Genomic DNA, 22,447 nt, shown 5'->3' with positions numbered 1-22,447 from the left:
CTGCATTCTCACACTACCACTGCTACAGTGTTGCATTGCTGATGTTTAAATACTTTTGCCGATAAAAAGGTTAATTAGGGTAGTTCCGATGCATCTGTATATTCAGGAATAACAGTATTGGCTAAAACTATTTTTGTGTTGTTTTTCAGGGAGACTTGGAAAACAAACCAGTCAATGGCTGCAGACCAGAGCTCATGGACTGTGTTGCCCACGGCCATGGCGAAAAACCCAAGGTGAAACCAAGCCATTTGCTGCCTTGGGAAAATGTACAGGCAGATGAAAAGGGAAGTATGACTGGCTTAGAAACGGAGAAGTGGGCACAGAATGAGAAGCCATCGCTTAGCGTCCATGTGAACGGTGACCTCTGTAGAGCTAGAGCAAGGAATGAGAACTCGAAACATTTTGAAAAGGATCCAAAAGCTGTTCATTCTTCCAACGTGTTAGATGACCCCAAAAAGTTGCTTGCACAAACTGTTAGAAATGGCATTAAAAGCATTCCTTATTCACCAGCAGAATGTGACTTGTTGCTGAAAAAAACAGGTGCTGATCCGGCAAACAGCTGCCCAGAAAGCAACTTGGATGTCTCTTTGGGTTGCGCTGCTCAACTGAACAATATCAGCACTTTGACAACTGGAACATGTGGTGCTCTTCCAGAAAAGAAGGATCGCATTCTAGCGCAGCAGACAGAAAACTCTAATGCCATTCAGGAATCTGAGAACTCACTTTTACAAACTATTTCACTTTTAGATCTTCAGGACAAGCCATCTTGCACTCCCGTGCATGACAAAGATGGCTGCCTTGATGATGGTGCTTCAAATGGTGCTCCAAGCAAAGATTTGCAACCTGAAGATTTGTCACTTCAGTCAACTTTTTTATCTTTGATTAAAAACCGAAATTTAACTGTAGAACAGGTTGTAGCTATTGAGGCATTGACACGCTTGTCGGAAGTCCCTCCAGGAGCTCCCTTACCAGCTAAACCAGAAAGAGTTCAGTGCATAGAAGAGCAAAGTTCACATTCACTTAACAATTACAAAAAGGATAATTCATGTTTCTTGACATCATCTGCATTGAAAGTAATCAAAGGAAGTTGTCCACAGAAGGACCAGCAGCTCTTTCCTCATGCTCCTTTGCAGAGAAGAACCCTTCCTAAAAGTCCCTTGACGTCATCTGCATTGATAGCAATCAAAGGGGCTTGTCCACAGAAAGACCAGCAGCTCTTTTCTCATGGTGCTTCACAGAGAAGAATCTTTCCTAAGAGTTTGCTTTACAATGGTCAAGGTGCTATTTCTGAATTCCCCAGTAAAACCACTGGTCCATCTAGCTTATTGCGTAGGCTACATTTCTCCCCACGAGATACCAAGTCTTTATCTGCATTAGTGTCTGGTGGAACTTCAGGTCATACTACCAAGAAACACCCTCTTTATCATAAAGCTGCCATTGGGCCATGCTCCAAAATCTCAAGTGTTGTCAAACAGCGGAGGAGCAGAGTAGACATGCTTGGAAAGTGGGAGGGGAAGGCTGTCCATGGCTCAAATTCAAAAAGTAATTCTGTATTTAGGGGAAATATTCATAGCCAGGATGAGGAAGAGGTAGCCACCCAATTAACTCAACTTGCAGCAATAATTGAATCAAGCAAAGCAAGCCCAGACCAGAAGACATCGCTTCTCAGTCGAATACCACCTGATATGCAACCAAAACATAAACAGGACCAGTGCCTATTGCAGAAGAAACAATCTGTATTTGTAAGGAACAATTATAGTCCATTGTTAGTCAAGCAAAGGCAACCAACACGGAAAAATGAAAAACCAGTACCGAGGGCAAAAAGATTAAAAAAGAAGCCTCAAGTAATGCCTGACCAACAAAATCAGCTACAGCAAGATTGCCATCTTAGTGAATTACAGGACATACCGAAAAAGCCTTCTAAACTACGTAAGGTTGGTCGGAACGCATCACAGGATTCGAAACTAACTGCTTTGGGGAAAAGATCAACTAAAGCCAAAGTACAGAAGGCATGGAATCGGAATACTTTTTCATCACAACAAAAAGCAGCTGCATTATTTCTTCCCAAAACTCAAATAATATACCACAGGCCTTTGCCTGCTTCAACACAAGACAAAGTGAAAGACAAGTTGTTTGGCTTTGAAATGGTGCCTGAGCACATAAAAACTATGGGCTCCAATGAGGCACGGGGCACTAATCCTCCAGGTGCTGCCCCAGATGCTCTGCACCATAGTGGCCTACTCTCCAATAGTCTTCTGACTGTCCCTCACTTCGAAGCAAAATCCTGTTTGAACCAAGGAAGTGAAAATGTACAGATGTTTACAGAAAAAGACAAGAATTCTCAGGTACAGCAAACAATGAACATGGCTCAGATGCATCCTTTGCCTCAGATCTTTGGTCAAAGAGCAGATGAAATGTGCAAGGAAAACCAAGCAAAACTTGAGTGCGGTGCTATGGAACAACAAATGGGCCAGGAATTGCAAACCATGTCCATTAACTGTTGCTTAGCCTCCCCAGGGGAAACCTTGCAGGCTCTCAGGAAAGCAGAGTGTGCAAGTGAAGTTACAGTTCCAACATCGAGAAGCTTGGAGACTGAGAACACACAGAGAACAGGGATCTTAGGGTGTTCTCCAACAAAGAATACACTCAGTAGTTTTCTTGAATCGCCTATGAAGTTCTTGGACACCCCTACAAAGAACCTAATCGATACACCCACAAAGAAAGGACAGACTGATTTTCCAAGCTGTGACTGTGTTGGTAAGTGTAATTTGGTTCATTTTGCATGGAGTTCTGAAAGTTTTCTCACTGAGGATTCCTTTAGATTTTTTATCTTGCAAATGTTGCCTCTTGCCTGCTCTGATGAAGTGAGTCTCCAAGTCTCCACCACATAAGTGAAAAGATGACTCTATATCACTCCATATACTAATCAAGTAACTGCTTGATTACCTGAATTTACCATCTGGCTGTGACTTCCAACAGTAGTGGAAGAATTTCCAGTTACCTAATGAGTTGATGTTATCAGCTGAAAATACTTATTCAGCCCTGCACTTCAGGGAATTGCTGACTTCCTGTTTCTCTGCAACAAACAGGGAGGAAAATTGTTTTGTTGGTTTGTTGAGAATTAGGGAATAACAACCTTTATAAATAATATGGGGGGTATCTTTATCACTGCTCTCTTTGGTTGTCTCATTGAATTCCCATTCCGCAATTTTCCATCTATAAGACGCCCTCATGTATAAGACACCCCCCCGTATTTTTGGGGAGTCAATTTTAGGAAAATGAGGGGAGATGGCCCAAAGTTGTTGAGCCTCTCCCCCCACGCAGCTGCGGGCAGGAAACACTCCCTAGATCATTTCCCGCATGCAGTGGCATTGGGGGAAGTTGCACTCCCGCCAGCCATCCAGTTGGGAGCGCAACCTCCCCCGATGCCGCCGCGCTTAGGAAACGACCCAGGGACCGCCCGCTATGCGCCGCGGCATTGGGGGAATTTGTGCTCCCGTGCAGATGGCTGGTGGCGCACAGCTTCTCTCCCCCCCCCACCCGTAGGCAGGAAACACCCTCCAGATCGCTCCCCTCTCGCTGCAGCATCGGGGGATGCTGCGCTCCTGCCAACGAGCTGGCTGGTGGCGCAGCGCTCCCCCCCCCCGCCACTATCCGTGTATTGGATGACCCCAGTTTTTTGATGTGTATATATGCATTTGGCTCCTGTTCTTCAGTATCTGAAAGGGAATGAAGTATTATATTAATGATAAACCAGTTAACAATAATAAACTTGACTCTAGTTCAAAATGTGAACATTTTCAAAAGCTTCCATAGCATTTGTGTTTTGATAAAGGCCCCATTGTTAATCCCATCAATATTCCTCAGCCTTCTCAGACTTGGAGATCCACCAAGTCTTTTAACTCCAGCCTGGAGTGTATGACATGCCTAATAAATATTTTACTGTATATGTTTATCTTTCTCCTCTTTTAAAAAAAACCACAACTGTATGTGTGTATCCGGTACATGAAATAATTTTAACAGCTATTTTTAATTATTTCTGTAGAGCAAATTATAGAGAAGGATGAAGGGCCATATTATACACACCTTGGAACGGGACCAAGTGTTGCTGCAGTCAGGGAAATAATGGAAGACAGGTGAGAAAATACATATCAGTGAGTAAAGGTTGATTAAATATAGGCACAGCGCTATATACCCCCCCCCAAAATAAATCAAATATATATGATGATAGTATAAGTGGTTTATAACTTTTTTTTTTCTTGCGGTACTTACCTAAGGTCTCCCTGCCTGATTATACTAGGTCGGAACTACACTATCTGTATTTGAGCTGCAGTAACTAGAATGCTGCTGCTTTTTGAGTGCTGACTCTGTCTTTAGGAAAGGGGTTGAGACTCTCATAAGACAGTTGGTGTTGGGAGTTGGACAGGAAGTGGGTATGTGACATGGTGTGCTGAGGTCTGGAAGAGTCATCTCTTCCGTGTTGGTTTCTTAGGACTGTATCCAAGGCAGATGGTCAGTCACAGGAGGTAAATAAAGGACAACGTGGCCAATTGTAGTACTGGGCTGGAAGCCAGCTAGAGCTTGAGGGAAGTTCAGATACCATCTTGACAGAGGAGAGAGGCCAAATGATTTCCTGAACAAGAGTTGCAAGATGCATGCTTTCCTTTTCAGAGCCAAGTCACATTGGCAGTTGCTTATCATCAGCTACAATCCAGAGTTCTCTTAGGTGTGCCTAAGGAATTGTACGTGGGTGGCACTGTGGGTTAAACCACAGAGCCTAGGACTTGCTGATCAGAAGGTAGGCGGTTCGAATCCCCACGATGGGGTGAGCTCCTGTTGCTCGGTCCCAGCTCCTGCCAATCTAGCAGTTCGAAAGCACATCAAAGTGCTAGTAGATAAATAGGTACCGCTCCGGCAGGAAGGTAAATGGCGTTTCCGTGCACTGCTCTGGTTCGCCAGAAGTGGCTTAGTCATGCTGGCCACATGACCCAGAAGCTGTCTGCGGACAAATGCCGGCTCCCTCGGCCCATAGAGTGAGATGAGCGCCGCAACCCCAGAGTCGGTCACGACTGGACCTAATGGTCAGGCACACCTTTACCTTTACCTAAGGAATTGTGGATGCCTGTCAGGACTTCTGATTGCTTTCTTTGAATAAGTTTCTTTGAAGTACAGCATCCCATGCTGCATCATGATATGCTTTCCACATACTCCAGATACTGAGGTCACCTTAACATGCTTACACATTTAGTACGGCCCAAGCTTTCATGGACACTTTGTCAGATGAATCTAGTACTATAGTCCTAGGGTGGATTGCATCATCATGCTATTCCAGACATTCTGAATGCTGCTTGCCAGATGGAATGACACCCCCCTTCCCCCCGGCATGCTGTTCTGTTTTCCTGAGCCCATTTCAGGGGGCATATGGGAAGAGGAGGGAAGCCCCATTGCACAAGCAGAAGTCATTGCACAGCACTTCTGGTGAGAGGGCACATGACGTAGGTTAATCCCATTCTTATTTTGTTGGAGTTCTCCGTGTGGTTACATTGAAGATCTGGTGTGTTTGTAAAGTGTAGATGTTTTACTTTGGGCTCCCACATTTAGTAAATTTATTGGTTGGATTAACAGAATGTATTAAATTGGCTGGAAAGGTGCCACAATTACATGGAAACAGATCTTAAATGTTTAAAAGGGCATTTTTCATTCAGTTGCAAATGGGGAAGAAGCATTCTCTTTCTCGGTCTCTCTCTCTGGAGGGAATGCCTCTTTTTAAAGGTTCCTGCTATAACATTTATTTGATAAAACCATTGTTATATTAATGTGCAAACATATGCAGATTTAATTGGTTGAATTACAGTTCATATGATCATCTAAGATAATTGATGACAGCCCTAGTTTTTAGTAGCAGTTATTGGGTGGGATAGAAAGAACTGGGAATAAGAGGACAAGATAGGAATGATTCTGTAAAGTACTATAGTCAGAGTAGTGTATGCTAGCAATGAAAATGGGATCTCTTGGACAACATGTGAAAAAGGAGCATGGGGAAAGTGGTTTTTTATTTCAGTGCCATAGAAGGGGTAGTAATAATAATAATTTTATTATTTATACCCTGCCCATCTGGCTGGGTTTTCCCCGCCACTCTGGGCAACTCCCAGCAGAATAGTAGCCTGTTGCTTCTCTACTTGTTAACGGAATTAATTACTAGGACATTTCATAATCCTTACTAGTTTTTCTTTTCTACAGATATGGAGCAAAAGGAAGTGCTGTAAGAATTGAGGTAGTTGTGTATACAGGCAGAGAAGGAAAAAGCTCCCAAGGGTGTCCAATTGCCAAGTGGGTAAGTTTTTGTTTTATAGTAATATATCTTTATTTGTTTTCTTGAAATTCATTTTTTTATTGCAGCTATGGTGCTTAAGGCCCATGAAGTGTTTTTTTCTTAGTGATCAAAGCGCTATTTATTTATACTTTAAAATAATTTTGTTACCCCCTTTGAATCAAAAAGGTTGCACAATGTGACCAATGATCAAATCTAAACCAGTCAACCAAGAATGAATGAATGAATTGAATTAAAAATCAGCAACAGTAAACAAAACAAAAACCAGCAGGAAAAAGCTTACAAGCTGCTCCATAGATCATCCAAAGACAGAAATTACTTCAGTGGTGGCTGGTACTATTGGGACTGAAGTTTTGCTTGGGTTTTTAGCCTTATCCAATCCCACACTGAGGATTTCTATTGCCTCCCTAGACAATGCAGGGTGGCATGGGTATTATCAGCATACTGGTGTCACTGCACACCGAACCTCTGGATTTAATCTTGGTAAGTTTTACAGCTGTTCTATGACAGGGCAGTATTACTGTCACGATACAAACAAGAGGCCTGAGGCTGAAGGTGATTGGTTTGCCAAAGGCCAAATGGGTAAGTTCATGACTGAGCTGGGATATGAGCTGTAGACTTCTCAGATCACAGCTTATGTTACTAACCATTATGTTACACCAGCCACCTGTAAGCCACACCTTGTTCACAGAGGCATATTGGGTTTATTTTAATAGTTAGTCCAGTTTTTATTAAATGGCTTTGTTCTGAAGATTATGGATATCAGCAAATTAATCCCTAGGATGGGTTGTAGCATCTACTATACCAGCTTGGGGTCCTAAACTATGATGCTATGCTTCCTTCCTCACAAGTGTATGTGTGGGTGTTAGGTACTGTCTTTGTGTGTGAACTCTGCATTTTAAAACAATGCAAGAACCAGGTGTTCCTGTTTGCTATGTGCCTTAAATCTGGTGTCTGATTTTGAACATGGAATATCAATTTGTTATTCCTTACCAATAAACCATTTAATGTGACAGCTGTTGCAATGAGTCATTCTGCAGTGCTTTTTTGCCCTTGTTTGTACCTGAACTGATAATGAAGCATTCTAAAGTAAATGCCACTGCTCCCATTATCTTATCCCTCCCTTCTCACATGCAGGTATTTACACCACTCAAATAAAATTAATTTCTGAGTAAACTAACCCCTGTTTCTCTTCTTGGAAAATTAAGAGCAAATTAAGGTTTGTTCGGTGTCAGTTTCTTATATAACTATGCACATAGGTTAAGATCTATTTTGCTCTGAGCTTTGTATTGTGGTTTCAGTATTGAAAGTGAGTGCCTGTGTTGATTCTCTTCTATTTTAATTCAGCGGCATTACCTAAGCTGCACAGTTAGGATAGCGCATTGAAATAGCTTATTTGGAGCAGAGTTGTCTGTGGACTGGTAAACTCTATGCCATTTTCTGTGTTAGTAGGAAAACTTATGTCATTCACAGAGATTCACTGGCTTAAGTGTGGGCTTCAAATTTGTGCTAAGAACTAATTTAAGGTGAAACAATAATGGCAATATGTTGTGCTTTGTTCTTATAGAACCAACACTGGAGAACCAACATTGGCCATTGTGCTCAATATAAGGGTAGACAACACTGAAGAAAACTAAATTTTAAAGATTTTTTTCCCTGCATTTTTAAAAATGTTTAATGTATTTATATATGAATGAATTACTAAAGTTTCCAAGCTGTGTACATAAAAATTAAAAAGCATACAATGGACAAGATGGATTGAAACAATTGTATTCTGTTATTATGGACTGTGGTCATCTATAACGCCAAACTTAATATTTGACATTTATATAGTTTATATTTTTGCTGAATTGGTGTTAAATATGTGCTCTTTGTGGGGTTTCCCTTGAGATTAGTTTGGAAGCTGCAGCTAGTGCAGAATGCTGTGCCCCGGTTATTGTGTGGAATACCTGGATAGGCATGTGTTACATTGTGCTGAGGAAACCGCGCTGGCTGCCCATCAGGTACTGGGCCATGTTGAAGGTCTTGTTGTTAACATATAAAGAAACAACTCAGACCAGGATACCTGAAAGACTGCCTGCCCTTGTATATAGGCCTGTAGGATCAATCAGATAATCTGAGGAAATTCTTGTAGTACTGTACCCTACAGAATGTCATAGGGTAATGATATGAAAATGGGCATCTTCTGTTATTGCCCTGCATTAAGAAATACCCTTTGCTGTAAGTGATGCAGCAACCATCAGTTGTTTCAGATGTTTTGGGAAGTCAGATATTTTCGCCCAGGCTTTCCCTGACCCATAAGAATCTCATCCTGCTTTTATTTATATTAATTCCTGGTTTGGGGTTGTAGCCAACAAAGTCATCCATGATGCTTTTATACTACTGCTTTATTTTTGTTGTAATTATATTGTTTTTATGCTTTGCACCAGTTAAAGAATTGTAAAAATATTAAGTGGCATATATTGATATATCGGGAGGGATGCGGGTGGCACTGTGGGTTAAACCACAGAGCATAGGGCTTGCCGATCAGAAGGTTGGTGGTTCAAATCCCCATGACAGGGTGAGCCCCCATTGCTCGGTCCCTGCTCCTGCCAACATAGCAGTTCGAAAGCACGAAGTGCAAGTAGATAAATAGGTACCGCTCCAGCGGGAAGTTAACCAGGGTTTCCGTGCATTGCTCTGGTTCGCCAGAAGCGGCTTAGTCATGCTGGCCACATGACCCGGAAGCTGTATGCCGGCTCCCTTGGCCAGTAAAGCGAGATGAGCGCCGCAACCCCAGAGTCGTCCTTGACTAGACCTAATGGTCAGGAGTCCCTTTACCTTTATATATCAGGAGTGAGAGAGAGAATAAATTACAATGATTTAGGATGTATTTAGACTATTGGGGACATTTCCCCCCAACTTTTAAGCACTTATATTGATTTTGTAATTAAAAACAATGCAAATCATTTGAAAACAATCAGATATCCTTGCACCTAAATAATTTCAAGGTTGCCAGGAAGCAGTATATTTCAGCCATCAAATGCCTGGGTGAATATGCAGGCTTTTAAATTCCTTCTGAATGTTAATAATGAGGAAGGGAGATGTACCTCACCAGGGAAAGCATTCCATAAATGGGGAACTACCAAGATGGCGGACACCACCAACAGGGCCTCCCCCACTGACTGTAAGACTTGAGGTGGATGAGATTGGAGGAGGTGCTCTTTTAGGTACTTGGGTCCCAAGCTATAAAAGACAGAAATGAAAAGTCTCAAGAATAGATAACATTAGTGAGAATGGGGAAAAGTGTAATATATACAGTTTGGAAATTATCTGTAATGATCTGCTAAAGCAGGGAGATGAACCTCAGTACAGTGGTACCTCGGGTTACATATGCGTCAGGTTACAGACTCCGCTAACCCAGAAATAGTGCTTCAGGTTAAGAACTTTGCTTCATGATGAGAACAGAAATCGCGCGGTGGCGGCGGTGCAGCAGCAGCAGGAGGCCCCATTAGCTAAAGTGGTGCTTCAGGTTAAGAAAAGTTTCAGGTTAAGTACGGACCTCCGGAATGAATTAAGTACTTAACCCGAGGTACCACTGTAGTCTTTATTTGACCATCTTCTAAAAGCTTCATCCTGTTTTTCTGTCATGTGGCTTTGAGCTGTTCCTATAGTTTGTCTCCAATTTCAAATTCTCATAGAATTGTAGAGTTGGGAGGTACCCTGAGGGTCATCTAGTCCAACCCCTGTAATGCAGAAATCTCAACTAAAGTGTTCATGACAGATGACCATCCTATCTCTGCTTAAACACCTCCAACGAAGGAGAGTCCACCACCTTCCGAGGAAGTCTGTTCCACTGTCAAAATTTTAAATTATAAAATTTAACGCTGTAAAGAAAGTATGGAAGATCAGTGTTTTTCTTCAATAGACCCTTGTTCAATAGAACCACAAGGTCCTTTCTGCAGTCTATATCTGACTGGTCTCTTAAATGTCATCTTGGTGTGATAAGGATTATAATGCATTGAAGAAGCTACAGGGTACAATTAAGAGAGAAAACAAAGCTGCAGTTAGGATCTTTTTTAAAAGCTGAAGTGCTCAGCACTTTCCTGCATTCTAGACAGTGGTCTCATTTTCACATCCTTTAAACTGTAGTTAAACTAAACTATGGCTTCAAGAGTAACACGCAGGATGCGGTTGCACCTTACTGAAACCATGGGCATTTTGCTTGTTTTCCACCCCTGTTGGGAGCTAAGCTTGTCTGGAGGAAATGAATCACAAGCTCAAGTTCAGAGGTAACACTTAGCCAGACCATGGCCGCCTAGCTCCTGGCAGCAATAAGAGCAGGGTAGAAGAGACATGTATGCTTCATGTTCATCTTAAAACCACAGTTTAGTGTAATTGTGGTTTAAAGTGTTGTGCATATCAGACCAGTAGAGACTTGACTTTGCATATCTACACTGTGCCATTTCATTTAGAGCTTACTGTTCTCACCTGTGTTATATCTTCATGTCACAATCTTTCAGTAGTGATTGGACCAGACATCCAGAAAATTTAAATCCATGGTTGTATCTTTGGTGATGGAGGAATAATAGGTTAGAGATCTTGGTACATGAAGGTTTGAGCAATGTGTCAGAGTTCAAAAAAATTGCCACAATTTACATTCTTCCCCTGGGGCTGGTTAATGCATACCTCAATTCCTATTTAGTTTTTGCTGCATTGTTGCTTTTTATACTGGCGGAAGTGACACACTTGGTGTATTTGCACATAATGCTAAGCCATGACTTGTTTCTCCCAACCTTGGTTTGCTTCCTCTTTCCTTGTCCCTTTGAGTATCTGGGTTGGGGTCCCAAGCATTCCATGGTTGTGTTCAAGCACAATGCTAAAACCAGACATGATTTTTAAGCCAATAACAAGCCACAGCTTCATATTGTGGTTTGCTGGCCGAAAGCAAACCATGGTTAGACTGCTGGGCTGAGTCCAGATATTCAAACAAACCATGGCTTAATGTTTTGTGCGAACCAGGCTGTTATAAACTGATATGTTTTCAAGTGTTTTATTGATTGGAGTCTTTTTTCTGGGTTCCATTTGTCTTGCACACATTGTAAGCCACTGCTCTGCAGTCTTTCTTAGAGTTGCTGTCTAACTGCAGGCAGATGGAATCTTGTCTGCAGGATGTTCCATTTTGGAATTAACTGCCCTAATCTATACTGCCATAGAGAGAAGCTATTTTACCTTATGTCTGGATTTCACATTAGTGTAATTCATTCTATCATTTATATGTGTGTGAACCCATGCACGTTCATATTAGTTAGTTGGCTGATGTTGAAGGGACAGTCTACATCAAGTAATATTTATTCACAGAGAACTTATTCCTTATTCCAGAGCTCCTGCCAAGGGTTGAGACAGTTGCTTCAGCAATCTTAAAGAGATATTTCAAGTAAGTAGAACCCAAGCAGTTAAAACTGCTGCAGGAAGTATGCTTGCCCATGGCATTAACTTTTATAAGTGCATTCTAGACATTGGGGTATGTGGTTTTGTAAAAACAGATATTTTTAATAATTTATTTAAGGAATAGTCTTTTACATATACAAGTCAATAACATAGGAAGATTTAAGTATCTCTAGAATATTTGATCATGCAAGATCCTAAAAGTACTCCTGCATAATGACTGCTGATTATATGCCATTATGAAACACCAACATAGTGGGAAGGTATTTCAAGTTTGAAGTATGTTGAAATGCCATCTATTATCTGCTCGTTTCACATTCAGGAGTCCCCAGTGTGTAGGAAAAGTGGAAAAGGAGAACATCCTTGAGATAAATTCAGGCTACAGCAGGTTCTCTCGCATGTAATTTAGCAGAAAAGCAGACAAATCTAAAAAGCCAATTTAAAAAAATGCATAAGTAGCACATGGTCCAGTCCTTCCTGTACTGTACCATTTCAAACTTTAGTTGAGGGGGAGAATGTATACTTTCATGATCCTCTGCATTTGATGTTTTTAATAATGAGAAAGATAGTGCTTTGAATGTGTTCAGTTATTCTGTTTGTGGTTCCAAATAAAAATTCTCATTTGCTTGAAGATGTTGAAGATGTAAGTGGATTTGTTCAACATCATGATTTGAAACAATTAAGTTACCAAGAATGATTCCTAAGAATGGAACGTACGTTTAACTTTTTGCATGAGTTTGTGAGTAACTGTATGTCTGTAAAGGTGAGCAGTATAGGCATATTGCATATAGAGACAGTCTGAAGCTAAACTGATCTCAGTTTGGCTGGTGCTTGGATGGGACACTGCTTGGGAATTTTGTAGGTAACCTTGAGTACCATGGAAGAAAGGCAGGATATAAACTTTTTTAAAGAAAGGATGAATAACCTAAGTTTGAACATTGTTGATATACAGTAGGGTGAAATTCAAAAATAAAAACCTTATGTCAATACAGCTCCACAACTGTTCTACCCAGGAAGTTTGCAGAACATTGTGGTTACTGGGATAGTGCCTACTCCTGTTCTGTAGGCAGCACTGTGAATTCCAATATACAGTGGTACCTCAGTTTACGAACTTAATCCATTCCGGAAGTCCATTCTTAAACCGAAACCGTTATTAAACCAAGGCGGGCTTTCCCTAATGAGGTCTCCCGCCACTGGTGCCCTTCCACCGTTCGGATTCCATTCTTAAACCGAGGTAAAGTTCTCAAACTGGGACACTATTTCTGGTTTTGCGGAGTTCGTTAACTGAATCGTTCTTAAACAGGACTGTTCTTAAACCGAGGTACGACTGTAATTTGATGGTGATAATAGAAATTCTGAGAAATTCGTTTAATTTCACTGCACACAGGTGGTGTAGTGACAATAAAGGTTTATTATTATTATAGAAATTTGCAAGAATAATCAATCATACCACTATTTTTATAGACTTAGTGTTATTATGAAAATCAGCACTGGTTTCATTTTAAGTATTGAGGGATGTGTAATAGTGAGAGACCGTTTCGAGAGAACTTTGGGGCTAAATTCATTTTGATTTCATTACTGAAGATGTGAAGTTACAATTCTGGCATGCCTTCTGTAAAACTCAGTAAAAAAAAGAGTAGTAGACTTGGTAGACCTGTTTTAATACTTTTTCATTCCCAATCATAGCATCAAGCAAAAAATAAAATTGTAAATAAATGCACTTATAACTCATAGTTCTACTAACAGCTAAGCTACAGGTGGCTCAATCCAACATTTAAACCAATTAAAAGGTACAGCCCTACAAGTAAGCAATCCACAGTGAATTATAGTTGTTGAAAAACTATTTGTTTGCTTTCCAATAGGCCTTAGATTTTCACTCTGTCTAGAAAGGAACATAAGTGTCTTTAAAAGTGTGATTCAGAATTGCCCCAGGTGGTTTGGGAATCTTGGGTATTTGGAAACGTCAAATGTTTTAACAAAAATACTTTAAGTAGAATGATATGTATTTGGAGGAGACATGTTGAATTTAGGGGTGCCTCCTTCCCCGACAGAACCTACAACAGTTGCATGGCATGCAGAAATTTCAGTGCTATGCCTTTTTGCTGTCAAGTATGTGCAACCATTTGAAAACCTGCTCACATTGAATTTCTGCAGCTATTAAAAGTACAGAGTCTCTGTTGGTCAAAAAAATGGCATTGTGGAATACAACTCAGTGAGAGACTGGATCGTAAGGCTTCTGGAGTATTTTAGCAGTTTAAATCTGATATCTTACATTGAATAATCGCTACGTAACTTGCTGCTAGTAGAGTTGAATACAGAACCCTCTACTTTGCTAAAATTGGTTGTGAATCTATTTGTGCTGACCATCTCTGTTTAGTACTTCAACGTTGTACTTTTACAAAGGAATAAATAGCATAGGAGGTTTTTTCTAAGACAAATGAGCTGGTGATGCCTTTGTTCCAGGATCATAAGTAACTGCTAAAATGTGTGGGTGTAGATCACATTTGGGAAATTGGTGAGTCACTTTGGGCCCTTAGCTGACTTTCATGTGTGGCCTGTAAGCCCACTGCCCAGCTGATTAACGCTAGAAACAGTTTAGGAGCCTACCACTGGGCATGCCCCACAGCTGTTCTCAGTGGCACTCAGCTGGGTGGGAGGGGAGGTATAGGCAGCAGAAGCCCTCTTTTGACATCCTTCTGTTTCATCTGCTTCATTTCATTCACATTTGTGACATAATGTGCCTGTGAGTAGGTATCTCTGCATTTTATGGTCTGTAACTTCCTAAGATCCAGACTTGCATATGCTTTACGTGCTCTTCCATTACTGGTACTGTTATCAAAGAAGAATTGAGTAAGTGTGTAAATTGAATGTTACCATCAAGCATTTTTTTAATAGGCCAAAGTGCCAATGTTACATGTCTAATCACTGAACAAGGAATGGGTTTCTGTGCTCTTTTCTCCCCTTTCTCCACTTGGTTGCAAATTCTGACTTGTCTTTCCCGCTTTAGTTGGTGGCTCAGCAATAACTGCTGTATTGACACTAACTATGGAGTTTGTTAATCCATCTCCAACTGTGGTTTTGTAACCTGGTTAGAGTTGATGCATTGGGACGACAACACTGGTGGGTTTAGATTAGTAATAATTATTTTACTGTTTTGCCTACCAATTTAAAAGAATCTACAAGCTTTCAAACATGTAACACAGTGCAAACCAGTTAATCCCATTATTCTAACCCATCATCTCTGCAAAATGAACACTGAATTTGGGGCACAATCCTTTTTCCTGTCTGATGCTGTGCTCATGATTGGAGGAAGCTCTGTAGGACCTGACTTTACCCTCTTCACTTTAGCACATATGTATCTCTGTACATGAGCCATGAAGAGGAGAAGGAAATGGAGTTCTGGTGTGCCTTGAGGCAGGGATGGGTAACAAATAATCCTCCAGATGTGGCTAACTTAGAGAGAGTGGTGAAGACACTAATAAAACAAAATTCTGGTAAATAAGGGTTGGTAGCAATATGCAATCTTTAGAAGAAATCCAACACAGGTCAGCACAGGATCTTTAGAAGAAATCCGACAGCAGGGTGTCTGCAAACAAATAACTGGCATCAGTGCCTTAGATCCTTTCTGTTTGATCTACAAACAACTCAACCTGTTTTTCAGGTGATACGAAGAAGTAGTGATGAAGAAAAACTGCTCTGCTTGGTTCGACAACGTGCAGGACATCACTGCCAAAATGCCGTCATTGTGATACTTATTTTGGCTTGGGAGGGGATTCCTCATCTTCTGGCTGACACTCTATACAAGGAACTGACCCAGAGCCTCAGAAAATATGGCTGTCCAACTAGCCGAAGATGTGCACTAAATGAAGAGTGAGTGCACTCCAGAACACTGATATTTTGATGCATGAAAGTTTTAATTCTCCCACATAATTTACTTCTGTGACTCATAATTATTCTTTTTTAAGATTTCAGATTATAGTCCTAGTACATAAAACTTGAAAAAGTGTTATTTTGTAGTTGAGTAGGATGTCGCCAACATTTAATTGCCAATTTGAGCATAGTGTGGGAAGACGAAAATGAGCTTTCTGCTCCTCCTGTTTCCATCTCTGGCAAAAAAAGAAATTACATGAAGACAGGTGTTTCCCTTCATTTTAATTTACTTGAGCCACATCTTGTTGTGCTGCTTCTGATGCTGTGAAGGAATCACAACCAAACCTATCAAGCATGATATCTTTCTCTAAATAGCTTAAATTATAAACTTAGTATATCCCATTAGTAGGTCAGTTGACTAGGAAATCTCTTATACACAGTAATGGAAAAGTAACATTTATACCCAAATTGGTCATTATCAAAAACCGCTGATGAACTATGACATGTGTGTTTTTCCATTGTTCTGTTCAGAGATGTTTGGGGTTTTGCATTTATAGAAGCTTGCTGCACTGCTGGCTGATTGCCACTTGTTTAAATCTTCCACAGTCGTACCTGCGCCTGTCAAGGCCTTGATCCAGAGACATGTGGAGCATCCTTCTCATTTGGCTGTTCATGGAGTATGTATTATAATGGCTGTAAGTTTGCCAGAAGCAAAGCCCCCAGGAAATTTAGACTTCTCACTGATGATCACAAACAAGTAAGTGTCCTCCCTGCCTTTCTCAAAATAATTTCTAATTTTACTTTTTAGGGACTAAAAGCAAAAAGGATGCAGGGTTTTTTTGCTAATTGGATTACTTGGGCATATACATTTATAAGCATTCAAGGCAGCATGATACCTAATGTAATCTCCTCATTTCCCCCTCTCTATCCCTACTACATAGATTCTGTGTGAAAACTGAGCACCACGACAGTGCTGTTTGTGCCAAAGCACTCATACATTATTGGTTTACAGTACACCAAGGTCTTTCTTGACATTTTATTTACCCTTTTGTTTGCAGTTAACTTGCTGGCTCCTTCACCAATGCCATCCTTTCATGCCTCCAATAGCCCATAGCTAACTGTAGTTTACGTATGTGCCCTCCCAGATAGAAATTGAACATCCTCAAACATCTTCAAGGTGTCAGTTTAAATAACAGTTATTTCAGCCACTGATTAGTTTTTATTTCCCATAGTCCCAATTTTTTAAAAAGTTGGAATACTTCATGCTTGCATAGGGGGCATGCTGATAGTGGTTTTGGTTTATTTTAAATTTTTCCAGTATTTTCCTGTATCTGAGTGCCCCAGAGTGGCACACAGTAAACACTGAAAGCATTCAACATTAAAAAACTATTAAAGCCATATTTAGCTATAAACAAACTGAAACCCATTGTAAAATACAATAATGACAGGAAAAAGTTGAAAGTACAGTGAAAACCTTCTCCTTGTGCTAGTTATTCATCTCTTCCAAAATCATGGGTCTGCAGGTGTGTTTTTGCCAGTCATCTAAATGAAATGTAGGGGAATAATGCACCTCAGAGAAGAGACCATTACAATTTTGGGGTATCACAGAGAAAACCCTCCCCTGTGTCTCTGCACTGTGAATCGCCTTTGGCAAGAGGGCCATAATAGGGACTCCTGTGCAATTCTTAAAGAACAAGCAGGCTGGTATGGGATGAGGCATTTTCATATACTTATGTGGTGCTGAAGCAAGTGCTAAATCATATAGTTCTTATGTTAAGGATGAAAAAGATGGATCACTTATCTGTTTTCTGTTTCTGTCACTGTTTTTATTAGGTGTTATTTTAGCTAAATACTGAATATTGATCATTTTGCAGATGACATAAATCTAGGAAGTATAGCAATGCAAAAGCAGAAGAAGATAGATTCAAAGTACAGACAGATATGGATCATTTGAGCAACTGGACGGAGTGAGATGAGGTTTAATGTAAAGAAGTGTAAGATTGTTCTTTTAGGTAAGAATAGCACGTAGCATAGATTTATAAAGCCAGATATCTCTGTCGGCTAGAATGCAGTCAAAGAGAAATATTGGGTAGATAGCAACATTTTTGTGTGTGGGAGTTCAATGTATTGTGCACGCGTGTAAGAGCGACCAGATTTATTCAGTCTGCTTTTTGCTGTAACAACAACAAAAACAGCAAAGAGTCTTGAAGCATTTTTAAACATTAACACCCTTATTATGGCTTGAGCTTTCCTGGATTAGTCTTATGTCATCAGATGCCGTCTTAATGCTTGTGCAACATGGGCAGATCAGGGAGGGTGTCATGTGCACAAGGAGTGTCATCTGGGAATAATCCACAGATGCAAAGAGGAATCCCTTGGGGTATATGTGTGGTTTCCCCCATCTCACAGAAGAGAGTGAGATTGGCATCGCACTGGATCACAGTGTCGTGCTGAGTGCCTTGCAAAATAAGTATGTTGCTTCAACAACTGAGCCACTACAAGACTAGCAAAACCTAAATAAAGTTGCAAAAGTATATCAGCTTGGGAAAATGCAACTGCAATGAGCATTCTGTACTGTTCGGTTAAGACAGAGAAGGCACTCGCCATTCATCATCATGCCATCTGTTTTCAGTGTCCAGGCCATAGATTAATGTAGCCAGAATGGCACAACAAGGTTTTGGAGAAGTCTGCAAGTTGAGATTTGCCAAAGTATAAAAAATTATAGGGAGGATAAAAAACTAGGTAAGGAACGAGGGAGACTCCAGTGAGAGCTAAGCATGCTCAGTGTTCATGGATTGCTGAATGACTGATGACGGGAGACAAAAAACTTTTGGGGGGTGGGGAAGGAGAAACGAAAGGATATCCACTATGTCCTCAGAGAAATGTAACAATAGTTGTTTGGTCAAACCAACGTGCTTGCCATATTAGCATAGGTCTAAGTGAATTTTCTTTAAGCAAATGTAATGTTTTAATTTAAAACAAAACGGTTTCTTATTTTGTGTGTTTGCTTTTTCACTTCTCTTCTTTCCCTCTCCCCCCATAGCCTTGGCTGTGATCCAGAGGGCAGGATTCAGCTAAGTTGTTGCATTAATGGAAAGCAGCACAAGTCCCACTAGCACAAGAGGACTGTCTCCTTGTCTCCTTCCCCATGCACTCCCCACGCCCTCTCCAAATCTGCTTGGGAGTGCTGGGCAAACCCTGAGAACAGGGTGCAGGGAGAAGAGAGGGGAGATTCTTCCCTCTGGCAAGCATTTCTGCTGCAATGATTGCTATGATTGTGTCAAAGCATCACCGAAATCCACCCAGAGAGTTCTCATAATTACCTCCCCTATTAACTCAGTAGGCGGCTTTATGTATGTTGCTGCTCTCTTAATTTGAATCACTTTGCTCCCATCTGCAACATTAGGATGATTATAATTATGACCTACTTTACAGGACAGTTGTAAGTATTACTGAAATAATAGTCTGGTTTGCAAAGCCAGACCATGGCTTAGAGTGAAGTCACGGGCAGCTTTGCTCTTCTCAGGTTATTTTGCTTCTGTGCTGTGTTAAGCTATGTCATTGTTTGGCTTAGCATGAACCTGGGAACATGGTTTACAAATCGTAAACCAGACAACAAATCTTGGTTACAGCTTGTTATTAGTCTGGAGAGAGCTAAACAGTGAAGCTGGTTTAGACAACACCCAAAGCCACACTGTGGCTTAGGTGAGTATGGTGCAGCAGCAAAATAACTAGGGAGGAATGTAGCCATGGTTTGGCATAATTTGACATGTGAACTAGTCTATTGTGTGTGAAATGCTTGGAACACTCTAAAGCATCATACAAACACTTTCATTATTATGTAGCAGGTTTCCAAACATGGTACTTGCTTTGAAGAAGAAATATATGTTTGTATTTTAATGCCAATGTGAACTCCCATCCAACACCTCCATTATATTTTTCTCTTGGAAATGGAAAGTGAACTTGGGATCTTTTGTGAACTTCTTTTAGTGCCAAGCAATTAATTTGCTGACTGCTTTTCCCTTCCTTTGAGCAACTCTCAAGAATGTTGCTATGTTTTGCCATTATGATAGCAAACTTACATGTGGGTTAGTAACCAAAACCACAGGAAGCTGACTAAATAGCATACTGAATCTACGTTTGATGTTGCTTTCACAGTTTTACTAGTCTGCTTCTCAAGCTATAAAATGATATGATGACTCCTTTCCCTGTCTAGGAAGAACATCTCGAAAACAATTTGCAAACTTTAGCCACTGATGTTGCTCCACTGTATCAGAAACTAGCCCCTGATGCTTTTCAAAACCAGGTAAAATCAAAGAAACTCCATTATCTCTATTATAACACATCATCGTTTTAATACTGGTGATGCAGAAAGAAAAGCTGCACAAGTTAGTTGAAGGCCTTTCGTTACCTTAACTGGCCTAGCTGAAAGAACAGCTAGGCTGCGATCCTATGCACACTTAACTGGGAGTATGTCTCATTAAACACTGTAGGACTTCTAGAAAGAAATGCACTGCTGGTGTTACAGCTTTCAAATTTCTGCTGCTGTGTCCCCTGCTTACTAACAGGGTCAAAAAACTAATTGTTGTATTCTTCATCCTCATTGCTGATCAGTGTATTGCATGAAGTTGGTAGATCAATAAATCCTGACAGATGTTGTTTTAATTAGATTGTAGATCTAAGGATTTTTAGCACAATTCTCATCAAATAAGTCAAGCATTTACTTTCATATTTAGCAATGCATAACAATGACAGTGTTGGCATGTCATGGTAAACCACTAACAAGTTAGCCATGGTTAATGGTTTACCATGAGTGTGCAAATGGTTCTTACTGTAGTCCTCTCCTCTAGTGGGTTAGAGCAACAAACCATAATCCTTGGGAGTTATGGTTTGTTCTGCTCCAATCAAACCACGTTGTGAACACAAGGTTCGTTCTTGGAGTGTGCAAGTTTTGTTTTGTTCGAGCAAAACAAACCACAACCCCTAGTTTGGAAGTAATGCTAAGCCTGGAATTGTGGTTTTTAGTTCCTGATGGCTAAAGAAAGGGGCAAAAAAGGAGTGATCTCATGCTTATGTGACCTTTGGTATTCCATGGCATGTAAATTGGGTTTATGTGTTCTCAGTCCAGTTGTTCACTTCAAATGAAAAATTGTCCCTGAAGCTGGTGGTGTTTGGTGAGATACAATGTTATCTCCATATAAGATTTATTTGTATTTGTAGGAGGGCAGTTATTAATTTGTTTTTGTTTTATTATGTATTTTGTGTTTTCATTTTGTATTTTTATGTTGTGAACCTCCCTGTGATCTTCGGATGAAGGGTGGTATACAAAATTAATGAATGAATAAATAAATAATTTTATTTTTTTAAGGTGGAAAATGAGCACCTGGGTCCTGACTGTCGACTTGGGATTAAGGATGGCCGACCTTTTTCTGGTGTCACAGCTTGCATCGATTTTTGTGCTCATGCCCATAAGGATACACACAACATGCACAATGGAAGCACTGTGGTATGCAACATTGTTGGGATTCAGTTTCCCAAGTGCTTGTTCATTTACAATTTATCTACTTGGCTTCTTTAGGTTGCTACCCCGTAGCTGTGAATGCACCCTTATTTCTAGACTTGCTTTTGTTCTTAATTGTTTATGCTCTTCTTTACAAAGTCTTCTTGCAAAGTTTATCCAAAAAAGCCACGTTTATAAAATAAAATAAAAAGCAATTCAGAACTGCAACAAATGCAAGACAAAACAAATAATCGGCTTCCTGCCCTAAGTAGACCTCTAGTTCTTGGATATGTTGCAATCCCCTTTATAAAGCTGAAGTAATTTGCAAGGGACGCTTCAAGTTGCTGTGGTTGAAAGTTAAAAGTTTTTATGGATTGATAGAGGTAAGGGAACCAAATCATTGCATGTGGAGAACAACTTCTGCAAGTGCAACAAAACTTCTCTCCTCTGTGCTGCCCAAAATCTGCTCCAGGGGTTCCCCACTTGTGAAAGTCATTAGACAGAAGAACTTTTTAAAGGTGAAAAGCAGCTGTGAATGATTGTGCTGTTAGTGTTTCTAAAATTGTGCAATGTTATTCAAACCATGACATGTGGGCTTGATGTTTGAAGGAGAGGGGAATTTCCTTATTTTTCACACAAGCACCCTAAGTAGAATAATATTCTGCATGCTAAAACATAAATATCACCTTTGCTAAAGTTGCTTCACTAACAAATAAGTGATGATTTATTATTCTCCCCCCCTCCCCGTTTTTCTGGCTAGGTTTGTACATTAACAAAAGAAGATAACCGCATGGTTGGGGTGATACCCAATGATGAGCAGCTGCATGTGCTGCCCCTTTACAAAATCTCACAAACAGATGAATTTGGCACAGAGGAGGGTCTGGAAGCCAAGATAAAAGCTGGGGCAATCCAGGTGCTTACTGCTTTCCCACGAGAAGTAAGAATGCTAGCAGAGCCACGTAGAGCGACGAAAAAGAAGAAAGCAGACTCAAAGAAGCAAACCTTAGCAGAGAAGAAGCTATCTACTCCTGCAAAGGGAAAAAACAGAGTGCAGGAAAATACCAATAAAGCTTCAAAAAGTTTAGGTAGGTACAATAAACCTTGTTTCAAAAGTTACCTGATACTGGCAGAAATCTGTTTATCAAAGGTAGGGCTGACTCTCAGAATCTGAAATCAATAATCAAGCTCTCAGTGTGTCTAATAAGTTAGGTATTGAGGGTGGGATGAAGCAAAACGTTAGCACAATCAGAATCTCAAGAGTACATTTAATAAACGGACTGAATCATGGCAAGGTGGAGGTCCTATGTGGGTAAGTTGTT

The 22,447-nt window shown here is 40.5% G+C and overlaps 1 protein-coding gene across 1 annotated transcript in view; it reads left to right on the top strand.

The window, feature by feature from the left end:
* Positions 1–22,447, top strand: part of TET1 (tet methylcytosine dioxygenase 1) — an 84,842-nt gene that overhangs the window by 46,952 nt on the left and 15,443 nt on the right. Inside the window, exons 6-13 of the mRNA XM_083614416.1 lie at positions 150–2,757; positions 4,046–4,136; positions 6,241–6,334; positions 15,420–15,628; positions 16,235–16,385; positions 19,845–19,934; positions 20,997–21,134; positions 21,889–22,213. Coding sequence (XP_083470542.1) covers positions 150–2,757; positions 4,046–4,136; positions 6,241–6,334; positions 15,420–15,628; positions 16,235–16,385; positions 19,845–19,934; positions 20,997–21,134; positions 21,889–22,213 — 3,706 coding nt within the window. The remainder of the gene's footprint in view (positions 1–149; positions 2,758–4,045; positions 4,137–6,240; positions 6,335–15,419; positions 15,629–16,234; positions 16,386–19,844; positions 19,935–20,996; positions 21,135–21,888; positions 22,214–22,447) is intronic.

Source organism: Podarcis filfolensis, assembly GCF_964270895.1.
Source record: "Podarcis filfolensis genome assembly, chromosome: 5".
Classification (NCBI taxonomy): Eukaryota; Metazoa; Chordata; class Lepidosauria; order Squamata; family Lacertidae; genus Podarcis; species Podarcis filfolensis.
The sequence above is the reverse complement of the archived record's forward strand: the minus strand, read 5'-3'. Positions and strand labels throughout refer to the sequence as shown.